Source organism: Mastigoproctus giganteus, chromosome 13, assembly GCF_048544385.1.
Source record: "Mastigoproctus giganteus isolate SK-2022 chromosome 13, ASM4854438v1, whole genome shotgun sequence".
Classification (NCBI taxonomy): Eukaryota; Metazoa; Arthropoda; class Arachnida; order Uropygi; family Thelyphonidae; genus Mastigoproctus; species Mastigoproctus giganteus.
Window position 1 is genome coordinate 41,522,829 of NC_143587.1, and position 22,361 is coordinate 41,545,189.

Here is a 22,361-nt window from a genome sequence, read left to right on the forward strand (position 1 = left end):
TAGAGTGGGCCAGTAAATCAGAGAGTCTTATAATGGGGGATTTTAATTTCCCAGATATTGACTGGAATTTGGGGGCTGGTCACTCACACAGTAGCAAGGCTTTTGTGGGTTTATTGGATGATTGTTTTCTACATCAGCATGTTCGGGAGGCAACTAGAGGGAGTAATACTCTTGATTTGATTATCAGTAGTGATTCTTCATGCATTAAGAATCTGCAGATAAATGAACCACTTGGTGGCAGTGATCACAGTGTGCTGAAGTGGGAGTTACTCAAAGAGGTAACCACCATTAGGGGTAAAGGGAAGGGGTATTGCTTTCGTAAAGGTGACTACAATGGACTGAGACAGTATTTAAATTCTATACAGTGGGATCAACTGATGATATTGCCAACAGCAAATTCAAAATGGGAAGCATTCAAAGAACTTATTGTGGAAGCTACTAGGCTTTACATACCAACTAAGAAATATTGTTCAAGGTTTAGGCCTAAATGGTTGTCAGATGAACTAATGAGGCATATGGCAGAGAAGAAAAATGCATGGGATACATACAAATTAACACGTGACACGGACGCCTATGATAGATACAAGTTGATCTGTAACCAAGTTACAAAGGAGGTTAGGCAGGCGAAGGCAGATTACGAGAGATCCTTGGCAAGGGATGCGAAGAAAAACAGCAAAGAGTTCTTTACTTATGTAAACTCTAGAAGGAAGGGGATGAATCAGATTGGTCCACTTGAGATCGATGGGTCAACTGCTGATGACCCTGCTCGGGTAGCTAACAAACTAAATGAATATTTTGCATCGACATTCACACATGAGGAGTTATTCAGCGAGGGGAATGCCAGAGGTGTATTCAACTCTAGCAGTAAGCTAGAGAATCTTGTAATAACTGAGAGCAAAGTGGAGGAGAAATTGTTGAAGATAAACACAAGAAAGGCACCTGGGGTGGATGGGATCTATCCAGTTATATTAAAGGAGGCAGCAAAGGAGGTAAGCAAACCCTTAGCCATAATTATGATAGCTTCCTTGGACTCAGGGGAGGTACCCATTGACTGGAGATGTGCAAATGTGACCCCAATTCACAAAGGGGGATCAAAGGCTGACACAAGTAATTATAGACCTGTGAGTTTAACTTCTGTTCCCGGAAAATTAATGGAGGCACTGGTGAAAGAAGCACTGCAGGATCATCTAGACAAGACTTCAGTTATAGCTAGGACACAGCATGGTTTTGTTAAGGGGAATCTTGCCTGACCAATTTGATTGGATACTATGATGCAGTCACAAAAGAACTGGATGCAGGGAATAACTTTGATATTATATACTTGGATCTTAGAAAGGCTTTTGATACTGTTGCACATGGAAGACTGCTGCACAAATTGGAGCAGTGTGGCATTGGAGGCAAGTTGCTGCTATGGAAAAAGGGGTGGTTGAGGGGGAGAAGACAGAGAGTGGTAATCAATGGACACTGCTCATCGTGGACTAATGTTATTAGTGGAGTCCCTCAGGGTTCAGTATTGGGGCCTTTATTGTTTTCTGTATTTATAAATGATATTGATGATGGTATATCAGGCTTAATGTCCAAGTTTGCAGACGATACGAAGGTTGGCAGGGTTGTCAAGGACACTACTGACACTATGCTGCTGCAACAGGATTTGGAAAGGTTGAGCAGATGGGCTTCGAGGTGGCAAATGAAGTTTAACATTGACAAATGTAAAGTACTACATATGGGAAACAGCAACCCCAGAGCAACGTATCAACTCTGTGGTACTACACTGACAGTGGTAGAGAATGAAAGGGACCTGGGGGTGGTGGTGCAGGCAGATATGAAGTTCTCTGAGCAGTGCAGACGAGCTGCAAGAGTAGCTCATGGTGTATTGTCAATGATATATAGGAATTTTTCTAGCAGGGATAAGGAGGTGATTATTCCCTTGTATAAGGCAATGGTCAGGCCACACCTAGAGTACTGTATACAGGCCTGGAGGCCTCATTTCAGGAAGGATGTAGAGCTGCTGGAACGAGTACAGAGAAGGGCAACTAGATTGGTGAATGGGACAAAGGGGTTCTCTTACGAAGAAAGGCTTAAGTTTTGCAAATTACAGTGTCTGGAAACTAGGCACCAGCGGGGTGATCTGATAGAGGTGTACAAAGCCTTGAATGGTTTGAGCATGCTCAATGCTGATGGGATTCTTCCTCTAGCTCAGAAAAATCACCTGAGAGGGCATAAATTCAAATTGAGGAAAGATGTAGGATAGATGTGCGGAAATTTGCCTTTAGCCAGCGGGTGGTTGGTGGGTGGAATAGACTTCCATCCCTTGTCGTGGAAGTTGATAGCCTAAATAAGTTTAAGGCTCAGCTGGACAGGTATTTCGAACGAACAGAGGGGTGAAGTGGAAGTGGTTATTTTTATTTATTTATGTTACTTTTTTTTTTTTTTTTTTTTTTTTTTGGCTGATGCTGCATAAGCTTGCTTTCTTGCATCAAATGCCTCTACTAATGCTAATGCTAATGCTAATGCTAATATCTGTGTGACACCACATCTCTGAAATCCCAACAATATCTGCCTTTGATGTTTTGAACAATACCTCAAATTCATCAAATTTATTTACTAAACTCCTAGCATTGGTGTACACGCAAGTATACATGCACCTGTTCTTTTTCTTAGCTACCCTAACACAACCCATGTGTTTACTTGTACCCCAATGATTCCCAGCAGTCTCTGAAATATCCTGCATCTTATTTTCCAGGCTTCTGCTCATTCCAATAGAAGCAGTGCAAGAATCACTTTCACCTCTGCCAGTGGCTACTGTTAATCTATTAGTCCTTGTATCCCCCCAATCTAGCAGTTTTCCGACCCACCTAACACTGCCTTGATAGCATCAGCAAACATTCTTGCACCCTTTCTATTTAAGTGTATCCCATACCTGTAGAAGCAGTCTCTCCTGTTAACAAACATCATCATTTACAAACATCTATACATCATTTTCATTTTCAGAGGGTGAACAAGAGCTGGATTCATTTGGCTTTAGAGTATCAGAAAAAAAAGAAAACTACTGCTGTGTTGGTGTACCATACTCAAGATTTCTCAGGTCAAAGAAGCCCAGTTGGCTAAAGTGGAAGCATAAGAGGGTCTCAATACTGACAATGTTCCACTGAAATATAAATTAAATGTGGTATGATCAAATAATGATTTAAAAATTAAAAATTTTATACCACATTAAAGGAACTGCTGAAAACTGCAATAAGTAATGCTGAAGAGGTGCCAACTGCCATGCCATCTTCATTCAAGCAAAAATTAAAAATGAAACCACCAAATAAAATACAGAAGGGATAAGCAGGGGCCAACACTATTCCAGGCAAGTGCAGAGGCTCAGTCCTGCTTAAAGAATGGCAGAACTCCTGCTGGAAACAAGCAAGGAAATCCCCTTTACACAGTATCAAACTGAATGAGTGAATACAGCCACCCATTAAGAATCAAAGTATGAAAATTTAGAGGGACTACATTGACCACTTCTTCAAGGATGCAGTGACCCCTGTGTAAATTTCTAAAACACTCGCATTTCTGTTATGACCTACTATCAGCAAAAGAACCATGGATATCCCTCCCCTAAGTGAACAGTTCATGCAGACAGATAAACACAACAGAAAGTAAGTGTTATATACAGTTAGTACAATACCTAGGAAACAATTTAAACAAACTGAAAAAAGAAAATGTAAATTGCCATGTGGACTAAAGCCAATTTACATTTTGTTTTTTCATTCAAAATTTTTTTTCAAAACATTTTTTGTTTTTTGCATCAAAATGCAAATTTGTAATGTCTAACTAAAATTGCAAAGTAAGACAAAATTACATACCAAATTATAATTTTTAAATTTAAAACACTGAAACTCAAAATACAGAAATTTTTATATCATTTATAGAAGAAAAATTATTACTAAATTTATATTTTGTTATTTAAAGGAAAATTAACTAACAAACTACACTGAGTGATGACTGAATTATGACTACCCCTATGAAAACTGAATGCGACCCACTGACCACGTGAGGTACGAGAATGTGGAGTTAGTCGACCTATGTAGCATAGATAAGGTGTCAGTGGTGAAGTAGGTAGTAAAATTCCAAGCATGATGGGTAAAAGGAAGAATTTATCAGACTTTGATAAAGGACAGATTGTGGGTGCTCGACGAGCTGGTGCCTCAATTTCCCAAAACAGTTGAACTGGTGAGGTGTTTGAGAGCCGCCGTAGTTAAAAGTGTACCAGGACTGGCGTCAAAATGGTCAAACAACGACCCGACGGCAAAACTGCAAAGGTCAGCGAAAGGCTGACGTTACGGGGAGCGCCGGGCCTGACGACTCATACAGGTAGGTGAACAGGCACAGCACTGTTGAAGAGTTAACTACCAAATACAACATGAGCCAACCAGGAACAATATCTGGCATGACCATGCATCGCATGCTCGCACGTATGGGCTATACCAACAGACGATCCCTATGGCATCCTCTCCTAACCAAGGTTCATTGGCGTAAAAGACTCGCCTGGTGCAAAGAGCGTGCAAAGATGTTAGAAGACTGGAAGAAAGTGTGCTGGTCGGATGAGTCACGTTATTTATTCCACACCGTGGATGGTCGTGTAGAGATTTGGCGTCAACAACATGAGGCTCTTCATCTATCATGCATGGTATCAAGAGTGCAAACCGGTTGAGGTGGGTGTATGGTGTGAGGCATGTTTCACTGGCAGGAACTTGGACGCCTGGTGCATGTGGAACGACATATCAGTGGTCTCGGCTATCGTCAACTGCTTGCTGACTGTGTACAACCTGCTATGTTACACTTTTTCCCGAATGGCGATGTTGTCTTCCAAGGTGATAATGTGCCGAGCCATTGGGCACTTGTGCAGGAATGGTTTGAGGAACACAGTTCTGAATTCCAACATATAGATTGCCCTCCGAACTCCACCGATATCAATCCCATAGAGCACTTGTGGGACACTATGAAAAGGCATATCAGCGTCTGGATACACCAATCATCTCCATACCTACATTGCTGACAGCATTGCATATAGCTTGATTGGCCATACCTCCCGAACGCTTCCGACATCTTGTTGAATCAATGCCACATTGGATAGCTGCTGTACTGAGGGCAAAAGGAGGACCTACGAAGTATTAGGTAGGTGGTCATAATTCAGTGATCACTCAGTGTATGTTAGAAATCAAGCTAATCACATTGAAAAATAAAAAATGTGGGGGGGGGGGACAGAAGAACACAAGAAGAATGCAAACCAGCTAGCCCTATATTCTATTATTGAATTCCTCTCGCCACCCTCCAACTCTCCATGAACCAAATCAATGTTTATCCTGTTTTCCCCAACCCAGGAAAACTAAAAAGTCACTAGAGCGGTGGTTCCCAGTCTGTGAGATGTGCCAATAAGTGAAGAGATGATTTTTTTTAATAAATGTACAAGAACTTGCACATTCAGAAACATGTAAATTCCTATATATTTATTTTAAAAATCCGTTTCAAATTTATTAAAAATCCTGCACTTTTTTTTTTTAAATTTAATATGTGCCTTAAAAAATCTTTAATTTTATTTGATGTCTACAGCCTCTGTGAATGATGTGTCACCCTCAGAGGCTGTAGACATCAAATAAAATTCATATATGATATTAGATTTTTTTTTTTTTTTGATCGTGGGACTCATTCTGCTCTCTTTGACGACTGATGCAAAGTACTCAAGTAAGGATAAGTATGGTAAGGTTAAGAAACAAATACCATTATTCACAGCTCTGCCTAATTTGCTAATACTTTTTAAATTATACAAAATTACCTGAACAGATGAATCCATTATAAAATCTGAGATGACACCACCAAGACACCTACTGCAAAATTACTGGCCTCTCATCAGCTGACAAGTGGCCTCTATTAGAAAACTTATGCCAAACTGTGAATACTGATTTTGCCTAAGTGAGCAGCCAAGTGGTGTATGGAAGTTAAAAACTTCCATTTAAATACATGACAACCATTATGTGTATCTTTAATCTCTAGAACTGGACTGCATTTGCCCTACACAGCCCAGTACAATCCTTTAGGAATTGGGAGGAGACATTTCAACACAGTAGTTGAAATCAAATAAAATTTGTTTGCTTTATTTATATTTTTCTCCAGTGGAAGATGAATAAGCCCCGTAATTTTTTATCATGGGGGGATGGGGGGACTTGTTAAATTTAAAGACAAATAAGATACCATTATTCACAGTTCTGCCTAAAAACCACCTGTTCATCAATCAGTAACACAATAACATTAAAATGATTTGATATTAGTTTCATTATAAAAAATTCAAGAACTCATCACTGAAATGAGTTAAAATGATTCCTATATTCTTATGAGGTTTTCATGCACCTTCCAACAGATTAAGTAAATTTTAAGTAAATAGTTTTAAAACAAAAAAATTTTGAAACTATTTCTATTTTAAACTCTTTATGCTCTTAAGCAGAGGTTCCCAAACATTCTCGGTTCATGGCGCCCTTAGGGTCTCAGTAATTTTTTCATGGTGCCCCTAGGCCAAAAGAAATACATAACAGTTCTGTTTATTAAGTAGTTAGGTCCAAACAACTTAATAAGTAATGTTGAAACTGTGAACTACCTCGAGCTAGTAGTTCACATGGTGTCCAATAGATGTCAAGTATTGCTGTGTTTCTCTTGAAAATTTAAAATATCCTGCAACTTCCCGGCACACAGTTAGGGAAACCGCTGTTCTTAAGCTTTTTAAGAGTTTAAAAAAGCTATTTTATTCAAAACTGTTTGTTTACTTAATCCTGCTTTTTTATGAAAATAGTTTTCAAAAATAACAAAAGAATTCAGAAAAAAAATAGCATTTACAATCTATGACATTTCGAACATTACTACAGATAAATTATCAATAATCATAACTTACATCTGCGTGTGTCTTCATCAGAGGTATCAGGGATGAAATGTTTACCAAACCCACAATCAGTTTCACCATCACATACCCAACCTAAAGGAATACACTGATGCGTGCCAGCACACTGGAACTGGCCAGGTACACATGTTCGAGGTGCTAGGAATAGACATTTATAAAATGATGAAACTGGAACGTCTCAGAATTTGAAAATGTTAAGCTTTATATACTACACACATAAACTAACTGGCCAAAAAATTATAAACCCTTTGCAACTGATATCAACAGATAATTAAACTTACAGTATGCAAATGTAAGTTGACATGGTATGCCCATGAGTTCCTTGGTATCAGATAAATACTGTATACTTTCCTGAGGCTTCTTAGTCAATCTGGTTGTGGGGAAGACAAGTGATCCTTCCAATTTTCAGAAAAGTGTTTTTGTTGAAGCACATTTAGCAGGAGTCACAATTGAGAAAAATCACTGGCATATCGAAAAGCAACCAACTCACAAGTATACAATGAGTGGAATATGAAAGGAAAATGCAGCTCTAAAAGGAATAAATGTGGCAAAAAGTTGGTACTCCAAGAACAAGGCTGCAGGAATTTAAAGCGCATCAGAATAGAATTCTGATTCACTTTACATGTGCATCAGAATAGAAGGTGCAGTGTGCAGAATATGACTGAAAAATTCAACTTAGGCAAAGAAAAACCTATTTCCAACTGAAATATATGGGAGATGATGAATCTGGGATTTGGTAGTCGTGTTCCTATGCAAAAGCCACTTCTTTCTGAAAAAAATCAAAAGATTTGACTGGACTGGTACTGCCAACACCAAGACTGGACTGTGGAACAGTGGAGAAAGATCATATGGTCTGGATAAGTTCTGATTTGCACTTTTTTTGCACCAATAGTAGGGTGAGAATATAGCGCATGAACCTCATAAAACCATGCATTCAGATTGTCTTGTGCCCATCACTCAAGTGGTGGAGGTGGTATCATGGTGTGGGGTGCATTCTGTTGGTACATACTGAGTCCACTCATACTGTTAGAAGGACATGTTACCCCCAATGAATATCTTTTCTGTTGTATCAGACCAAATTCATTCTGCAATGCTTTATTTTAACCTGGATTGTGATGGATTCTTTCATGATGATAATGCAACTATCTGCCAGGCAAAAATTGTATATGAATGGTTCAAGGAAGTTCACACGATTTCTATCATCTACCCCAGCTATTTTTAATGCTAATGCTAGCTGTCTAATTCTCCAGATCTAAATCCAATTGAGGATATCTGGGATATGCTGGAAAGGGCAGTTCAGCTTTGCAGTTCTCTATTGACCACAATATACCAGAAGACAAATCTCCTGATTGGAAGAATGGTCAAATGTGGAGCTAGACTCCCTCAGAAACCTAACAGAATTCATGTCACGGTGTGTACAGGCAGTAAATGATTCTGCAGACGAGGCTAAGAGAACTACACATTTTGTCAGGAGCTGCTAACTTTATTCATTGATTTGAAATTATTGTTTTTCTCTAACTTTTGATTTAAATTTAGTAGTATAGTATTTGTTTGTGATTTCCTGAATAATTTGGTGAATTGGTTCTTTACTGGACCCTTGTAATTGCTTTAAAAAACCACAGTTGACTTCTGCCGGCATTGTGTTGTATCAATAATAACGTTGGAATTTTTCTGCCACTGTTTTTAGTATTGATATAGCAGATATAGGAGGTTTATACATAGCTTTGTTGCAGTGTAATCAGTATCAGAAGAAGCTTATAAATTATAATTTATAGCACCGCATAAGTGTTTTAATAACTTAACTTTATTGCATAGTCTGTAATGTATGATGTTAATATTCAGGGAGCTTTTATTATCGGTGATTTGGCATAGATACAGTATCACAAATAGGTTGCTCAAGAGCTCAAAGCACGCAGATTGGTAACAGATAGTTAAATTTATTATATATTATAACTACTTAAAATTTACAAACATAACATTACAGAGTTAATACATATAAATTAAACTTGATGGGAGATAAAGAATTCATTTAATGTAAAATTGGTAGGAAATACATATATCGTAAGCTCGATATTGAAATTTATATATATTCAATTACATAAACTTTGTAGCATAACTGGTGCATAGTATTATTACTGCATTAGGATATAAGTTTGGTGTAGTATTTTTAATTAAATTGAACTTGAACCAAAATCATGCCTCAGACCAGAACAGCACACCAAAAGGCTCAAGGTAGTAGGAGTGTCATGGCTTGGAGAAGAACTGAGAGGGTTGGTTGTACTCTGAATCACAGTCTTATGAAATATACTGTTTGACTGAGGTTTCTGGAGCTATTAGGAATGAGATATGATATTGCTAAGGAGGATGTCTTTGTGTGTGCTGGATATAGAGAGTGTGAGGATGCTAGGTACCAACTCAGCATTGTTATGGGCCTTTATGACAGCTTGAAAAACAGGGTGGGTGCCTTTGAAGGATTTAATTTAGGGGGCCAACAAGCTCTCAGCTGCCCACATCAACGGCAGAGCTAGCCCTTGATCATCAGGCAATACGGTGGCAATCCCCAAGGCAGAATGCACTGGTCCCACAGGAGCTAGTTGTTGTTGGTGACTATTGTCAGGGAAACAAGAAATACAATTATAACTCTGTTTAACGAACTTCCACATAGGGAATTTTTCTATTTAGAGAATTTTTTCGATTTCCCCTTGGTCATTATACTGAAAATAGTTTCCGTATAATGAAGAAAATTTCCATATAACAAACTGATTTCAAGAGGTGCATTGTTCGCACCTCTGGCCTTTAAGCAATAGAGCTGATGCTGTAGAAAGCAGGAATTAAGAGCTAAAAGGATTAAGAATTAATCCCCTTAGATTTTAAGAGTCAGTGGGATCAACTGATGATGTTACCAAAAGCAAATTCAAAATGGGAAGCATTCAAAAATTAATCTTGGAAGCTACTATACTTTTCATACCAATTAAGAAATATTGTTCAAGGTTTAGGCCTAAATGGATGTTAGATGAACTAATGAGACACATGGCAGAGAAGAAAAATGCATGGGATACATATAAATTATCAGGTGACACAGAAACCTATGGTAGATATAAGCTGGTCTGTAATCAAGTCACAAAGGAGATTTGGCAGGCAAAGGCAGATTATGAGAAATCTTTGGCTAAGGATGCAAAGAAAAACAGCAAAGAGTTCTTTATTATTATTATTATTATTATTATTAGCCATATGGTACAAGGAAGCCTGAGGCTTATGCTGCACCAGCCAAAAAAAAAAAAAAATTCCGTTACCCCCCCTGTGTGTATGAGAGAGAGAGAGAGAGAGAAGTAGAAAGGCATCACCAAGAAAGAGAAGAATGATGATATCCAAGCTCAGGACCCTGGGTTTGCCAAGCCCATACTCACCAGATCTGAGCCCAAACTCCAGAAGATTGGTCACTCACTGGATGAATTAGATTAGTGCACATGATACTGATGGTTCAACTGTTGATGATCCTGCTCAGGTAGCTGACAAACTGAAAGAGTATTTTTCATCTACATTCACACATGAGGAGTTATTCAGGGAGGGAAATGCCAGAGGTTTATTAAACTTTGACATTGAGCTAAATAATTTTGTAATAACTGAGAGCAAAGTGGAGAAAAAATTGTTGAAGTTAAAATAACAAAGGCACCTGGAGTGCTATCCAGTTATATTAAAGGAGGCAGCAAAGGAAGTAAGCAAACCCTTAGCCATAATTATGAGAGCTTTCTTGGATTCAGAGTAGGTCCCCATGGACTGGAGATGTGGAAATGAGACCACAATTCACAAAGGGGGATCAAAGGGTGACACGAGTGATTACAGACCTGTTAGTTTAACTTCTGTTCCAGGAAAATTAATGGAGGCACTGATTAAAGAAGCACTGCAGGATCATCTAAAAAAGAATTCAGTTATAATTTGGACACAGCATGGGTTTGTTACGGAGAGACAAGACTAATCAAATTGGTCTTGTCTGACCAATTTGATTAGAATACTATGATGTGGTCACAAAGGAACTGAATACAAAAATTAATTTTGATATCAGTAAGTGCCGGTTATATTGATCACTGGTATTAGAATCAGCTGCTCAATAGAATCAAATTTCTAAGAACCGATCCAAATCAATAAAATGCACTACACTTTCATTGTTTACTATAATCACATTTTCGGTTATAAAAATTAATTTTGAATGCCTCTCTGATATTTTTATAAAGCACATTTCTGGAGGTCACATTTACAGATGTCACAACCATAAAACAATTTTTCTGGTTTATTGGGCTTTTCTGTTAGTGCAATAAATGGGTAGTAAACTTTATCTTATTCATTTGCGACAATACCTATCGGTATTTTGCAACAATACCTATCATTTGCGACAATACCTATCGGTATTGTCGCAAATGAATAAGATGAAATGAAATGGAATTCTGTGTTTTCACGTTATTATGGTGAAATGTGTTTTCCCCTTTGCTGAAATCTGCTCTTCATTTCTATATTTAAACTTCATCTCACTTGCGTTTTTCGTGTTAGTTCCAATTTTATGTGTGCCGTGTGCTTTGTTATTGATTGAAGCTTATCTTTTTTAGTGTGTTTTAAAAAAAAAAAAAAAAAAAAATCAGTGAACAGAAATAGAGTGAATTTGAGTGTAAAAGATAAGTTATGAATTATAGAAATGTATGATAAACTTAGACAATATGTCTCAAAGGGAAGCAGCAGTAAAATTAGAAGTACCTAAGTCATCTTCATCAAAATTGTTAAAATCATGTCACACATTAAACACTAATGTGATTAGTGAAACCAGAAAAAGGAATCTTGAAGGAAAATGTCAAACAGCAGATGAAGCTCTGTTTTTTTGGTTCAAACAGGTCAGCTCATTTAATGCAGCAATCAATTGTAGCATTCTTCTTCACAGGCTAATGATTTTGCTGAAAAACTGCATAAAGAGTTTAAGGCAATGGATGGATGGCTGACAAGATGGAAGGAAAGGCATGATATTGTTTACAAAAAACTGCACGGAGAAAAACAGGATTCTGATGGTTCTGCAGTTGACACTTGTTTGAAAATCTCTTGACAAACTGTTAAGCACTTATAATCCTGAAGACATTTTTAATACAGATGAAACAGGGTTGTACTACAGGGCTATCCCAGACCACTGCATGATTTTTAAAAATTCCTCTGCATCTGCAGGAAAGAAGATTAAGGACAGGATTACAGTTCTTTTAACATGCAACATGATGGGAACAATCAAGATGAAACTGTTACTTATCAGCAAGTGTAAATCACCTAGATATTTTAAAGGAGTAAAACAGCTGCCTGTTGAATACACCAATACTTGGAAGACAGCTTCTTTATTTGAAGATTATCTTCGTAAATGGGATTTGAAATTGGATAAGGAAAAACAAAAAAATTGCATTGGTTTTGGACAACTGCCAGCTCATCCAAAGTTTACTTCCAAAAATATTGAATTAGTTTTTCTACCTTCAAATACCACATCACTGATTCAACCTCTCGACCAGGGAATAATAAAAACCTTTAAGACCTTTTATAGATCGGATGTAAGGCAAAGAATCATCCAGTCTATAGATGAAAGTTTGGGAATATCATCCAATACTGCAAAACAGATAATTGTTCTAGATGCACTCCATATGCCAATGAGTGCCTGGAATGGAGTTTCCGAAACGTGCATTAGCAACTGTTTCAAAAAATGTGGATTAATTATTCATGATGGGTAACTAAGTCACGATACTAATCATGTTGAAAAGCCCGAAGACATGGGTGAACAGAAGTATAATGATTGGGCGGACATGGTGATCTACAAGTTACTACGCACATCCGTAGCCAGGTGGGAAGGAGCAGCAGCAGTGCGCAGCACACGCTTCTTGATTAGACCGGGGTTCGAGCCCGTCACCACCAAATACGGAGGATGCGGAAAGGTCAGGGAATGACCACAGCATATCCCGGAGCAATATGGCCTTAGTTGCTAATGCTCCTAAAAAACCAAATAACTAACAAGTTACTACAGCTTTAACAGATGAAGAAATCTTCATTTTCCTAATCCTTAACGGATTAGGAAAATGAAGATGAACTGGAACAAACTCCAGTTACAAAACTGGTGAAGCTATAGCCATCCTGAGGAGAGTGTTGATAGAAACTGGAGCAAGTGATCATGAATATAGACTGTTATACAATATTGAAAAATCTAGACTTTGTAGTGATAATTTAAAGCAATCTAAAAGAAGTGATTTTTAAATTATAATCATATTACAAAGTGTTATGTTTAATTAATATGTATATTAATTAAGCTATGTACATAAGTATAAATTTATTTTTATTTTGTTCTTGCAGAACGTAAAAATTGGAATATTCGTCCAATTTTTACATATCATTTAAATAGTAATAAATTGTAAATTTGTGCTTTATATCTTTATTTTTATAGTCTCTGGATAATATTTGTTGATTTTTGCAAATTAGAATCGCCATTTATTAGAATCAAAATTCAATTTGCAAATGTGATCACTATAACTGGCGCTTACTGTACTTGGATCTTAGAAAACCTTTTGATACTGGTGCACATGGAAGACTACTATACAAATTGGAGCAGTAAGACATTAAGGGGAAGTTGCTGCAATGGATAAAGGGATGGTTGAGTGAGAGAAGACATCATCATCATTAGCCATTTTCAATCCACTGCACAGGATGAAGGCCTCACAAGCAACTTTCCAGTTCCTTCTGTTTTGTGTAATGGCCATCCATTTACTACCCACGAACTCGTGAATTTCATCTGTCCATCTACGTTGTTGATTTCCAGGTTTTCTTTTAGCTCCTCTTTGGTATCATTCTGTTATTTTCTTAGTCCATCGGTTATCATGTCTTCGAGCTATGTATCCTGCCCAAGTCCATTTCAGTTCTTTAGTTTTGATAAGAATATCCTTTTCTTGAGTTTGCTGCCTAATCCATGTATTTCTCTTCTTATCTAACTGTCTGATTTCTAATATAATTCATTCCATTCTTCGCTGTGTAGTTTTCAGCTTCTCTTCCATTCTATTGGCAAGTGCCCAAGTTTCACTTCCACAAGTCATAGTAAGGAGTATACATTGGTTCGTTATTTTGCATTTCAGACAAATTGGGATATTGCACGTTAGTATGTTACTATATTTCCTAAATGCTAACCATCCAAAATTTATCCTTCTCTTGACTTCCAGCCATTTATCATTATTACAGCTAATCACTTGTCCCAGATAAGCATACGAATCCATCTTTTTAGTTACTGCTCCTTCAATGATTATATCCCTTTCTGTGTCATACTTGTTCATCACTACTTTTGTTTTAGCCATATTCATCTTTAGTCTGAAGATCACAATGTCATCTGAAAATCTTAAATGGTTTATATACTCTTGATTCACATTGACTCCCTTCTGAGTGTACTTATAAATAGAAGAGAAGGTGTAACTCAAATAGCAGAAGACTACTATAAAGATTTATATAAAGAGAGAAGGAATAATTCCAGCATTGGGGAATATAAAGCAGAAATTAGCAACACATAAGACATACCCAATATCCTTCCTGATGAGGTAGAACATGGGGGGGGAGACAGAGTGGTAATCAATGGACACTGCTTTTCCTGGACTAATGTTATTAGTGGAGCTCCCCAGGGTTGGGTCCATTGTTGTTTTCTGTATTTATTAATGATATTGATGAAGGCATATTAAGCATAATGTCTAGTTTCCAAACAATACAAAGGTCGGCAAGGTTGTTAATGACAGAATGCTACTACAACAGGATCTATAAAAGTTGTGCAGATGGGCTGAGAGGTGGCAAGTTAAGTTTAACATTGACAAATGTCAAGTATTGCATATAGGTAGCAGTAACCCCAGAGTAATGTATCAACTGTGTGTGATACTATACTCAGGGTTGTAGAGACTGAAAAGGCCCTGGAGGTAATTGTGCAGTCAGATATGAAGTTTGCTGAGCAGTGCAGACAGTCTGCAAGAGTAGCTCATGGTGTCTTGTCAATGATATATAGGAATTTTTCTAGCAGGGATAAGGAGGTGATTATCCCCTTGTATAAGGCAATGGTCAGGTCACACCTTGAGTACTGTATACAGGTCTGGAGGCATCATTTTAAGAAGGATTTAGAGCTGTTGGAACGAGTACAGAGAAGGGCAACAAGATTAGTGAATGGAACAAAGGGCTGCACTTACAAAGAAAGGCTTAAGTTTTGCAAATTACAGTGTCTGAAGACTAGGCACCTGCGAGGTAATCTGATTGAGGTGTATAAGACTTTGAATGGTTTGAGCAAGCTCAATAATGCCGATGGAATTCTTCCACTTGCCCAAATTAATCCCCAGAGGGGAAATAAATTTAAATCGAGGAAAGACAGTTGAAGAATAAATATGTGGAAATTTGCCTTTAGCCAGCAGGTGGTTGATTGCTGGAACAAACTTCCATCTGTCATTGTAGAAGTTGACAGTTTAAATAAATTCAAGACAGAACTAGACAAACATCTGGAGCAAATGGATGGGTGAAATGTGAAGGTTTTTTTTTTTTTTTTTGTTTGGCTGATGATGTATAAGCTTGCTTTCTCTACTAATGCTAATTCTAAAGAGATTAATTCTTAAGAGCACAAATTAAGCACTAAAACAGTCCACAATTTAGTGGTGCCTGTAAAACCTATACAACCACCACCACCACCTTAAAAACAAGGTGGTGGTGATACAACCATCTCTACTATACCGAGAAGTCGAGCTGGTCAACTGCTATCTATGTGTCCACAGACATTGGCAAAGATTAAGGCATATTCCCAACGTGGACATTGGCTATGGTCAACCTATTTTCTACTGTAAGCACCCCATTAGAGATTAGGAGAGAGTGATTTTCCTTTATCCTGGAAATTCATCTGTTGTTTGTCAGAAATGAGCAATCCACAACTTGACTAAATTTCACCTGTCTCTTGTTTACATGGTAGGTACAAGTGGTTCCTAAATCAGTTTTGTTTTAGCTGCTATGCATGTAACCTTACAATGTCTAAGAGGAAATCCTTGAGTGTAGTGGAAAAGTGAAAGGGCTTAATAGTGTAGATCGGGGCATAAAAAAAAAATAATAAAAAAAATTGCTTTAAAATTTGGTTTCCCTGCCAGTAGTGTGTTAGCCCTTCTGAAAAACTCTTTCAATTCTCAAACTGTTTTGAGGAAACGGGACCCATTCAGAAGCGTGCAAAATTATGCCTGTATGAAAATGTAGATGAAGCCAATTTTACGTGGGTAAGCTGGTTTGAGACCAAAACATGGCAGGGCCATTAATAAAAGAACAGGCTAGAGTATGCATCTTTTCTGGGGAATAAAACATTTAAAGCCAGTTCTGGTTGGCTGGACAAATTTAAAAAAGTTGCATGGCTTACTTGAAAAAGTTATTTCTGATGCAAGTGGAGTTGTAATCAAAGAAGACTTGTAATCAAAGAGTTCAAGGTTTAGGCCTAAATGGTTGTCAGATGAACTAATGAGACATGTGGCAGAGAAGAAAAATGCATGGGATACATACAAATTAATGGGTGACATGGAAGCCTATGATAGATATAAGTTGGTCTGTAACCAAGTCACAAAGGAGATTAGGCAGGCAAAGGCAGACTACGAAAAATCCTTGGCAAAGGATGCAAAGAAAAACAGAAAAGAGTTCTTTACATATTTAAACTCAAGAAGGAAAGGGATGAATCAGATTGGTCCACTGGATATTGATGGTTCAACAGTTGAGGATCCTGCTCAGGTGGCTAACAATCTAAACGAGTATTTTGCATCTACATTCACGCGTGAGGAGTTATTCTGGAAGGAGAATGATGTAGGTAAAGTAAACATTGGCAGTGAGCTGGATGATTTCGTAATAACTGAGAGGAAAGTGGAGGAGAGATTGTTGAGGATAAACATAAAAAAGGCACCTGGGGTGGATGGGATCTATCCAGTTATATTAAAGGAGGCAGCAAAGGAAGTAAGCAAACACCTAGCCATAATTATGAGAGCTTCTTTGGAGTCAGGGGAGGTACCCATAGACTGGAGATGTGCAAATGTAACCCCAATTCACAAAGGAGGATCAAAGGCTGACACAAGTAATTATAGACCTGTTAGTTTAACTTCTGTTCCAGGTAAATTAATGGAGGCACTGGTTAAAGAAGCACTGCAGGATCATCTAGACAAGAATTCAGTTATAGCTCAGACGCAGTATGGTTTTGTTAAGGGCAGGTCTTGCCTGACCAATTTGATTGGATACTATGATGTAGTCACAAAAGAACTGGATGCAGGGAATAACTTTGATATTATATATTTGGATCTTAGAAAGGCTTTTGATACTGTTGCACATGGAAGACTGCTGCACAAATTGGAGCAGTGTGGCATTGGAGGCAAATTGCTGCTATGGATAAGGGGATGGTTGAGTGGCAGAAGACAGAGAGTGGTAATCAATGGACACTGCTCAACGTGGACTAATGTTATTAGTGGAGTTCCTCAGGGTTCAGTGTTGGGTCCGTTGTTGTTTTCGGTGTTTATGAATGATATTGATGATGGGATATCAAGTTTAATGTTCAAGTTTGCAGATGATACAAAGGTTGGCAGGGTTGTTAAGGACACTACTGACGCTATGCTGCTGCAACAGGATCTGGAAAGGTTGAACAGATGGGCTGAGAGGTGGCAAATGAAGTTTAACATTGACAAATGTAAAGTACTACATATGGGAAACAGTAACCCCAGAGCAACGTATCAACTCTGCGGTACTACACTGACAGTGGTGGAGAATGAAAAGGACCTGGGGGTAATTGTGCAAGCAGATATGAAGTTCTCTGAGCAGTGCAGACGAGCTGCAAGAGTAGCTCATGGTGTCTTGTCAATGATACACAGGAATTTTTCTAGCAGGGATAAGGAGGTGATTATTCCCTTGTATAAGGCAATGGTTAGGCCACATCTTGAGTACTGTATACAGGTCTGGAGGCCTCATTTCAAGAAGGATGTAGAGCTGCTGGAATGGGTACAGAGAAGGGCAACAAGATTAGTTGATTAGACCAATAATTTATGGTTCTATGGATGGTTGACTGTGATTGTGGAATTTCAGTAGATACAGCAGCCAGTATTTGCATTGTAATGTGATCAGTAACTGTATCAATTGGAGAGGTTTCGATGATCTGGTCATCAAAGGACACTTGTGAAGTAAACTTTGCCCAATCTGCTTTGGAAAATTTAAATTTTATGAGGTTTTCTGAAATTATGGAATGTGCTGTTTGAATTTTACATATTACTGGGAAATGATCACTGTTGAGTGGATTGTCAAGGGCAGTCCACTCAATACTAGGAAAGAGGGACGGAGAGCAGATGGAGATCTATTGCAGAGGTTGTACCTGTAGAGAGATGGATGTAAGTTGGTGAGCCAGTATTTAGTATAGTTAGGTTTTGTCTGTCAGCGAGCAGTTGAATAAGTTGTCCTCGTCTGTCTGCATTGGGAGAACCCCACAATGGATGGTGTCCATTGAAGTCGCCCAATAAACAGATAGGGGTTGGCAACTGCAGAATAAGATCTTCCAGTTCATGGATGGTATAGGGTTGACTGGGTGGAAGGTGGATTGGTTAATACCAATCATTATACGCACCGCAACAGCTTCAATGGAGGTTTTTAAGGTAATTTGTCTGCAGGGTACTCTTGAATCTAGGAGTACGGGTACCCCTCCATGAGCAGTATTTGTAACAGTTCTGTCTTTCCTAAAAAGAGTTTAATTTTTAATTGAGAGAGGTACATGTGGTGTTAAATTTGTCTCTTGTAAACAGATGCCTGTAGTATGATAACGATTGATTAGCTCATAGATATCATCAATGTTACTGCGAATTCCTCTACAGTTCCATTGTATGATATTATGCATTATTTGATTTTGTTGAATGAGGATGTTTCTGACTCTTTATTTCCAGGCTGTTTATGGCATTCGAGCTTCACTTTCTCTCTTCTTGGAAAGTTTGGGCGTCCAGTATCCATGTCATCTTCAGCGTGAAGGTCTAGGATAGGTTCATTTGGGGGAGCATTATTATCGGTATCCATGTTTATTAAAGTGGTATTGTTTGTCTTCCTATTAGGAGCAGAGTCTGCTTTTACGTTTGTAACATCTGATGATCTATGAGGTGTGGCTGGTGGAACTGTGACCGGGGTGTTGTTGGCTCTGTCTACTACCCTTTGCTCCTTAGGAGTCGGTTTCATCAACAATGACAGTATAGATCGGGCCCAATCTGCAATCGATATGGTTGGGGGAACTGATACTTCAGTTTGTGTAGCCATTGTTTGGTATTTTTGCATCACTGCTGCATATGTGTTTTTAGGTGCATTAAGCATAATTTGTTTTTTAGCCTCTTGGTATGAAACTTTTCGTTCTACCCTGTACTTATGGATTTTTTTCCTTGTTTTCCAGAGATCACATGATTTTGAATAAGCTGGATGTGCGCATTTGCAATTAGGACAGTGCGATGATTTAGATATCATCACAGTCTGTTTGCGAATGTTCTTTGGAACCACAGTTTGGACAGACTGGATCTCCTCTACAAGCCATTTGCGAGTGACCAAATTTTTGGCACTTGTAGTTATAGGATTCGGAATATAAGGTCGTACTCGGCAGTTGAGATAGCCAGCTTTGACACTACATGGTAATATTGGTGTTCCGAATGTCAGGATGATGTTGTGGGTGGGAATTAGATCTCCATCTTTCCTGATTGAGATGCGTTTGGCTTGTATAACTTTTTGTTGTTTAAGTTCCTGGACCAGTTCATCCTTTGTTACACTGTTCAGATCCCACTCTGCAATTACTCCCTTGGAGATGTTTAATGTTGCATGAGGGGGGTGATTTGTACGGGTAGTCCTCCAAATGTTGTTAGATTCAGCAGAGTCTCAGAATGCTCACGACTCGCTGTTTCAACCAATAGGTCTCCAGATTTCAGTCTTCTCACCATTTTGGGAGAGCCCGCCACAGTTTCTAAGCATTTCTGTATAAGAAATGGTGATAAAGTGCTCACAGATTTATCTGACAGAGAATGTAAAATAAGGAATGATGGGCATTCCTGTTGTTCTGGATTGTTCAGTTGTTCTGGGTTCTTACGCATTCTTTTTTATTTTGTTGTGTCGCAGTTAGGTTCATGATCAGCATCGTTGACAGTACTAGAAGAGCACCTTGGCTGCTCAAGTGGAGGATAATCATCATAATCCATGATTAGCTCCTTTTTGCCCTGGAAGGTTGACTTTCCCTCACAGGTTTCCGGCCCCGTCATGGGGAGACAGGAGCAGTATACCGCAAGGAGGCCAAGCGGATAAAACGTTAGTTGATTAGTAAGTAAATATATATATGTAATAAAGAAGAAAGGTGGATTTCCCCTCTTTGTTCTTACTTGGGGCTTTTCAAGTGTAGAACTGATTTATAAATGAACTGCTAATAGTAAACAATATAACTTAAAGATAACTTATTACTGGGAAAAATCACTCTTTATTTCACAATAGAAAGCTAGACCTCGAATTCACTTGGCACCCGGGGTCCATAACTGACTTACACCATTATGTTTCTAAGTAGTTTACCTATTTTAAAATGGTAAATTACTGTAAGGAGATGACTGTGTTATCAGAACTATAATTTCATACAGAAGAGATTATATTTTTTCCTTGTAAAAAGTACACCATAACAAAATTTTAAAAAACCTGAGCGATAGGCACATTGGGAATTTTTTGTCAAAATAGTTAAGATTGTCTTAGTTTCTTGCAGAATGATCATAAAAAATGATCATAAAGATGGACATAATGAATTTAATTATAATGTAAAAGAGGGTTGCAAAATTTTAAAAATTTATAGTTACTTTTTGTTGATGTTCTCATTTTTTGTTTAAAAAAAAGCAATTAAAAAGTAATCATCACTAATTCGATAATCATAAAACACTGTCACCACAAACAAACTACTGTTTATGCTTCATCTTCTTCTTCTTCCTCGTAGTCAGATAAGGGACCTAGATCATCAACTTCTTTTGAGCTTCTAATACCTTTAAAGAAGGTATTAGAAGGTATAGCATGTCTTTTTTTCTTTAGCAAGTTCAGCACTCTAAGGTCATCATACAACTTTTTGTGTTCAGCACTTTAAGCTCTTAGGTCGACCCTCCTTATTGGGTTTGACATTCAGTTTGCTGAAAGGGATGCTGAAGTTAGTCTTCATCCAATGTACACTTGTAGAAAATCGTGAATGGGTTTTTATTTTCATAATGGAGTCCCTGTATCTTGAACCTGTATCTTACATACTGCACCTATAGTAGGCCTCAGAAACAGTTAATTTTTTTGAAATGGCGGGGCTTTTTGTAAATATATCATGATTGTATAGATGTTAGAATTTCTTTGGGCCTTTTCCCCATCAGCCTTTAGTTGACCTCTTGCTTTCTCTGCTTTTGCATCTACAAATCACCTTTCTTTTCTTCATCCTTTTCTACATCAATCAACTGTTTATACTTTTAATTATAAAAATGTTAATGAAAATCACACTGTAAATTTTAATTTACAATGTGATTTTAATTTACATTTGACATTTACATGTCAAATGTAAACTAATTCCCCTTCCTTACTTTTTCTAAAGCTCTTGTCACCCTTCCATCAGATACAACAATGTTGAGAAAGAATTTTTTATATACATGTACTGCAAAAATACAAACTTGAAACATGATCTCCATCACACAAACTGTTTAGGAACAGAATGGTGTAAGTCAGACTTACCTCACTATGATTCTAAACCTTTTTGCTCATATTGTTAACTATTCAAAACAAGTGCTGACATCTCTTGGTTAGAACTGTAACTTTTACTTACTTTGCTATCAAACTAAACAGTGGACAAACTAAACAATAGACACCTAGAGAAGTTGGGAAATATGAACAGCTCTTATTTTAAAAATTACTGACTTACACTGCTATGGTTCTCAACACCTCATACGTATATATCAATAAATTAATTGTTTTAAAATGTTAGAAAATTTATTCATTCCACTTATTTCTGATTTATTTTCCATATTTTACTATATTTCTGAATGTTGAAGTACAGAATTTTTCATTATTGAAAAGGTCATATTTCTATAATGAAATTTCTGTTTAATGAAAAATTTTTCAAGTGAATGATACATTTCGTTATATAGAGGTTATACTACATTGTGCAAAAAGGATAGGTGGAATAGGGCAAATGTTGATTATGTTGCAGAGCAGATATCATCTTTTATGAACATAAAAGTTGATACCGTTGTACACATTGGCACTAATGACATTAAGAGTAGACGATCTGTGGACTTCCTTAACAAACAAGTACAGGTCAATGTCAAAAAAGTCGCAAGTTAGGATTAAATTTGAAAGTGTTTGCAATTCTGATCAGAAATGATAGGAGAGAGTA

General features: G+C 37.7%; 1 protein-coding gene across 1 annotated transcript in view; it reads right to left on the reverse strand.

Moving 5' to 3' along the window:
* LOC150075985 (prolow-density lipoprotein receptor-related protein 1-like) overlaps positions 1-22,361 on the reverse strand; it is a 1,358,636-nt gene that overhangs the window by 1,289,366 nt on the left and 46,909 nt on the right. The window contains 1 exon segment of the mRNA XM_090387555.1: positions 6,929-7,072. Coding sequence (XP_090243681.1) covers positions 6,929-7,072 — 144 coding nt within the window.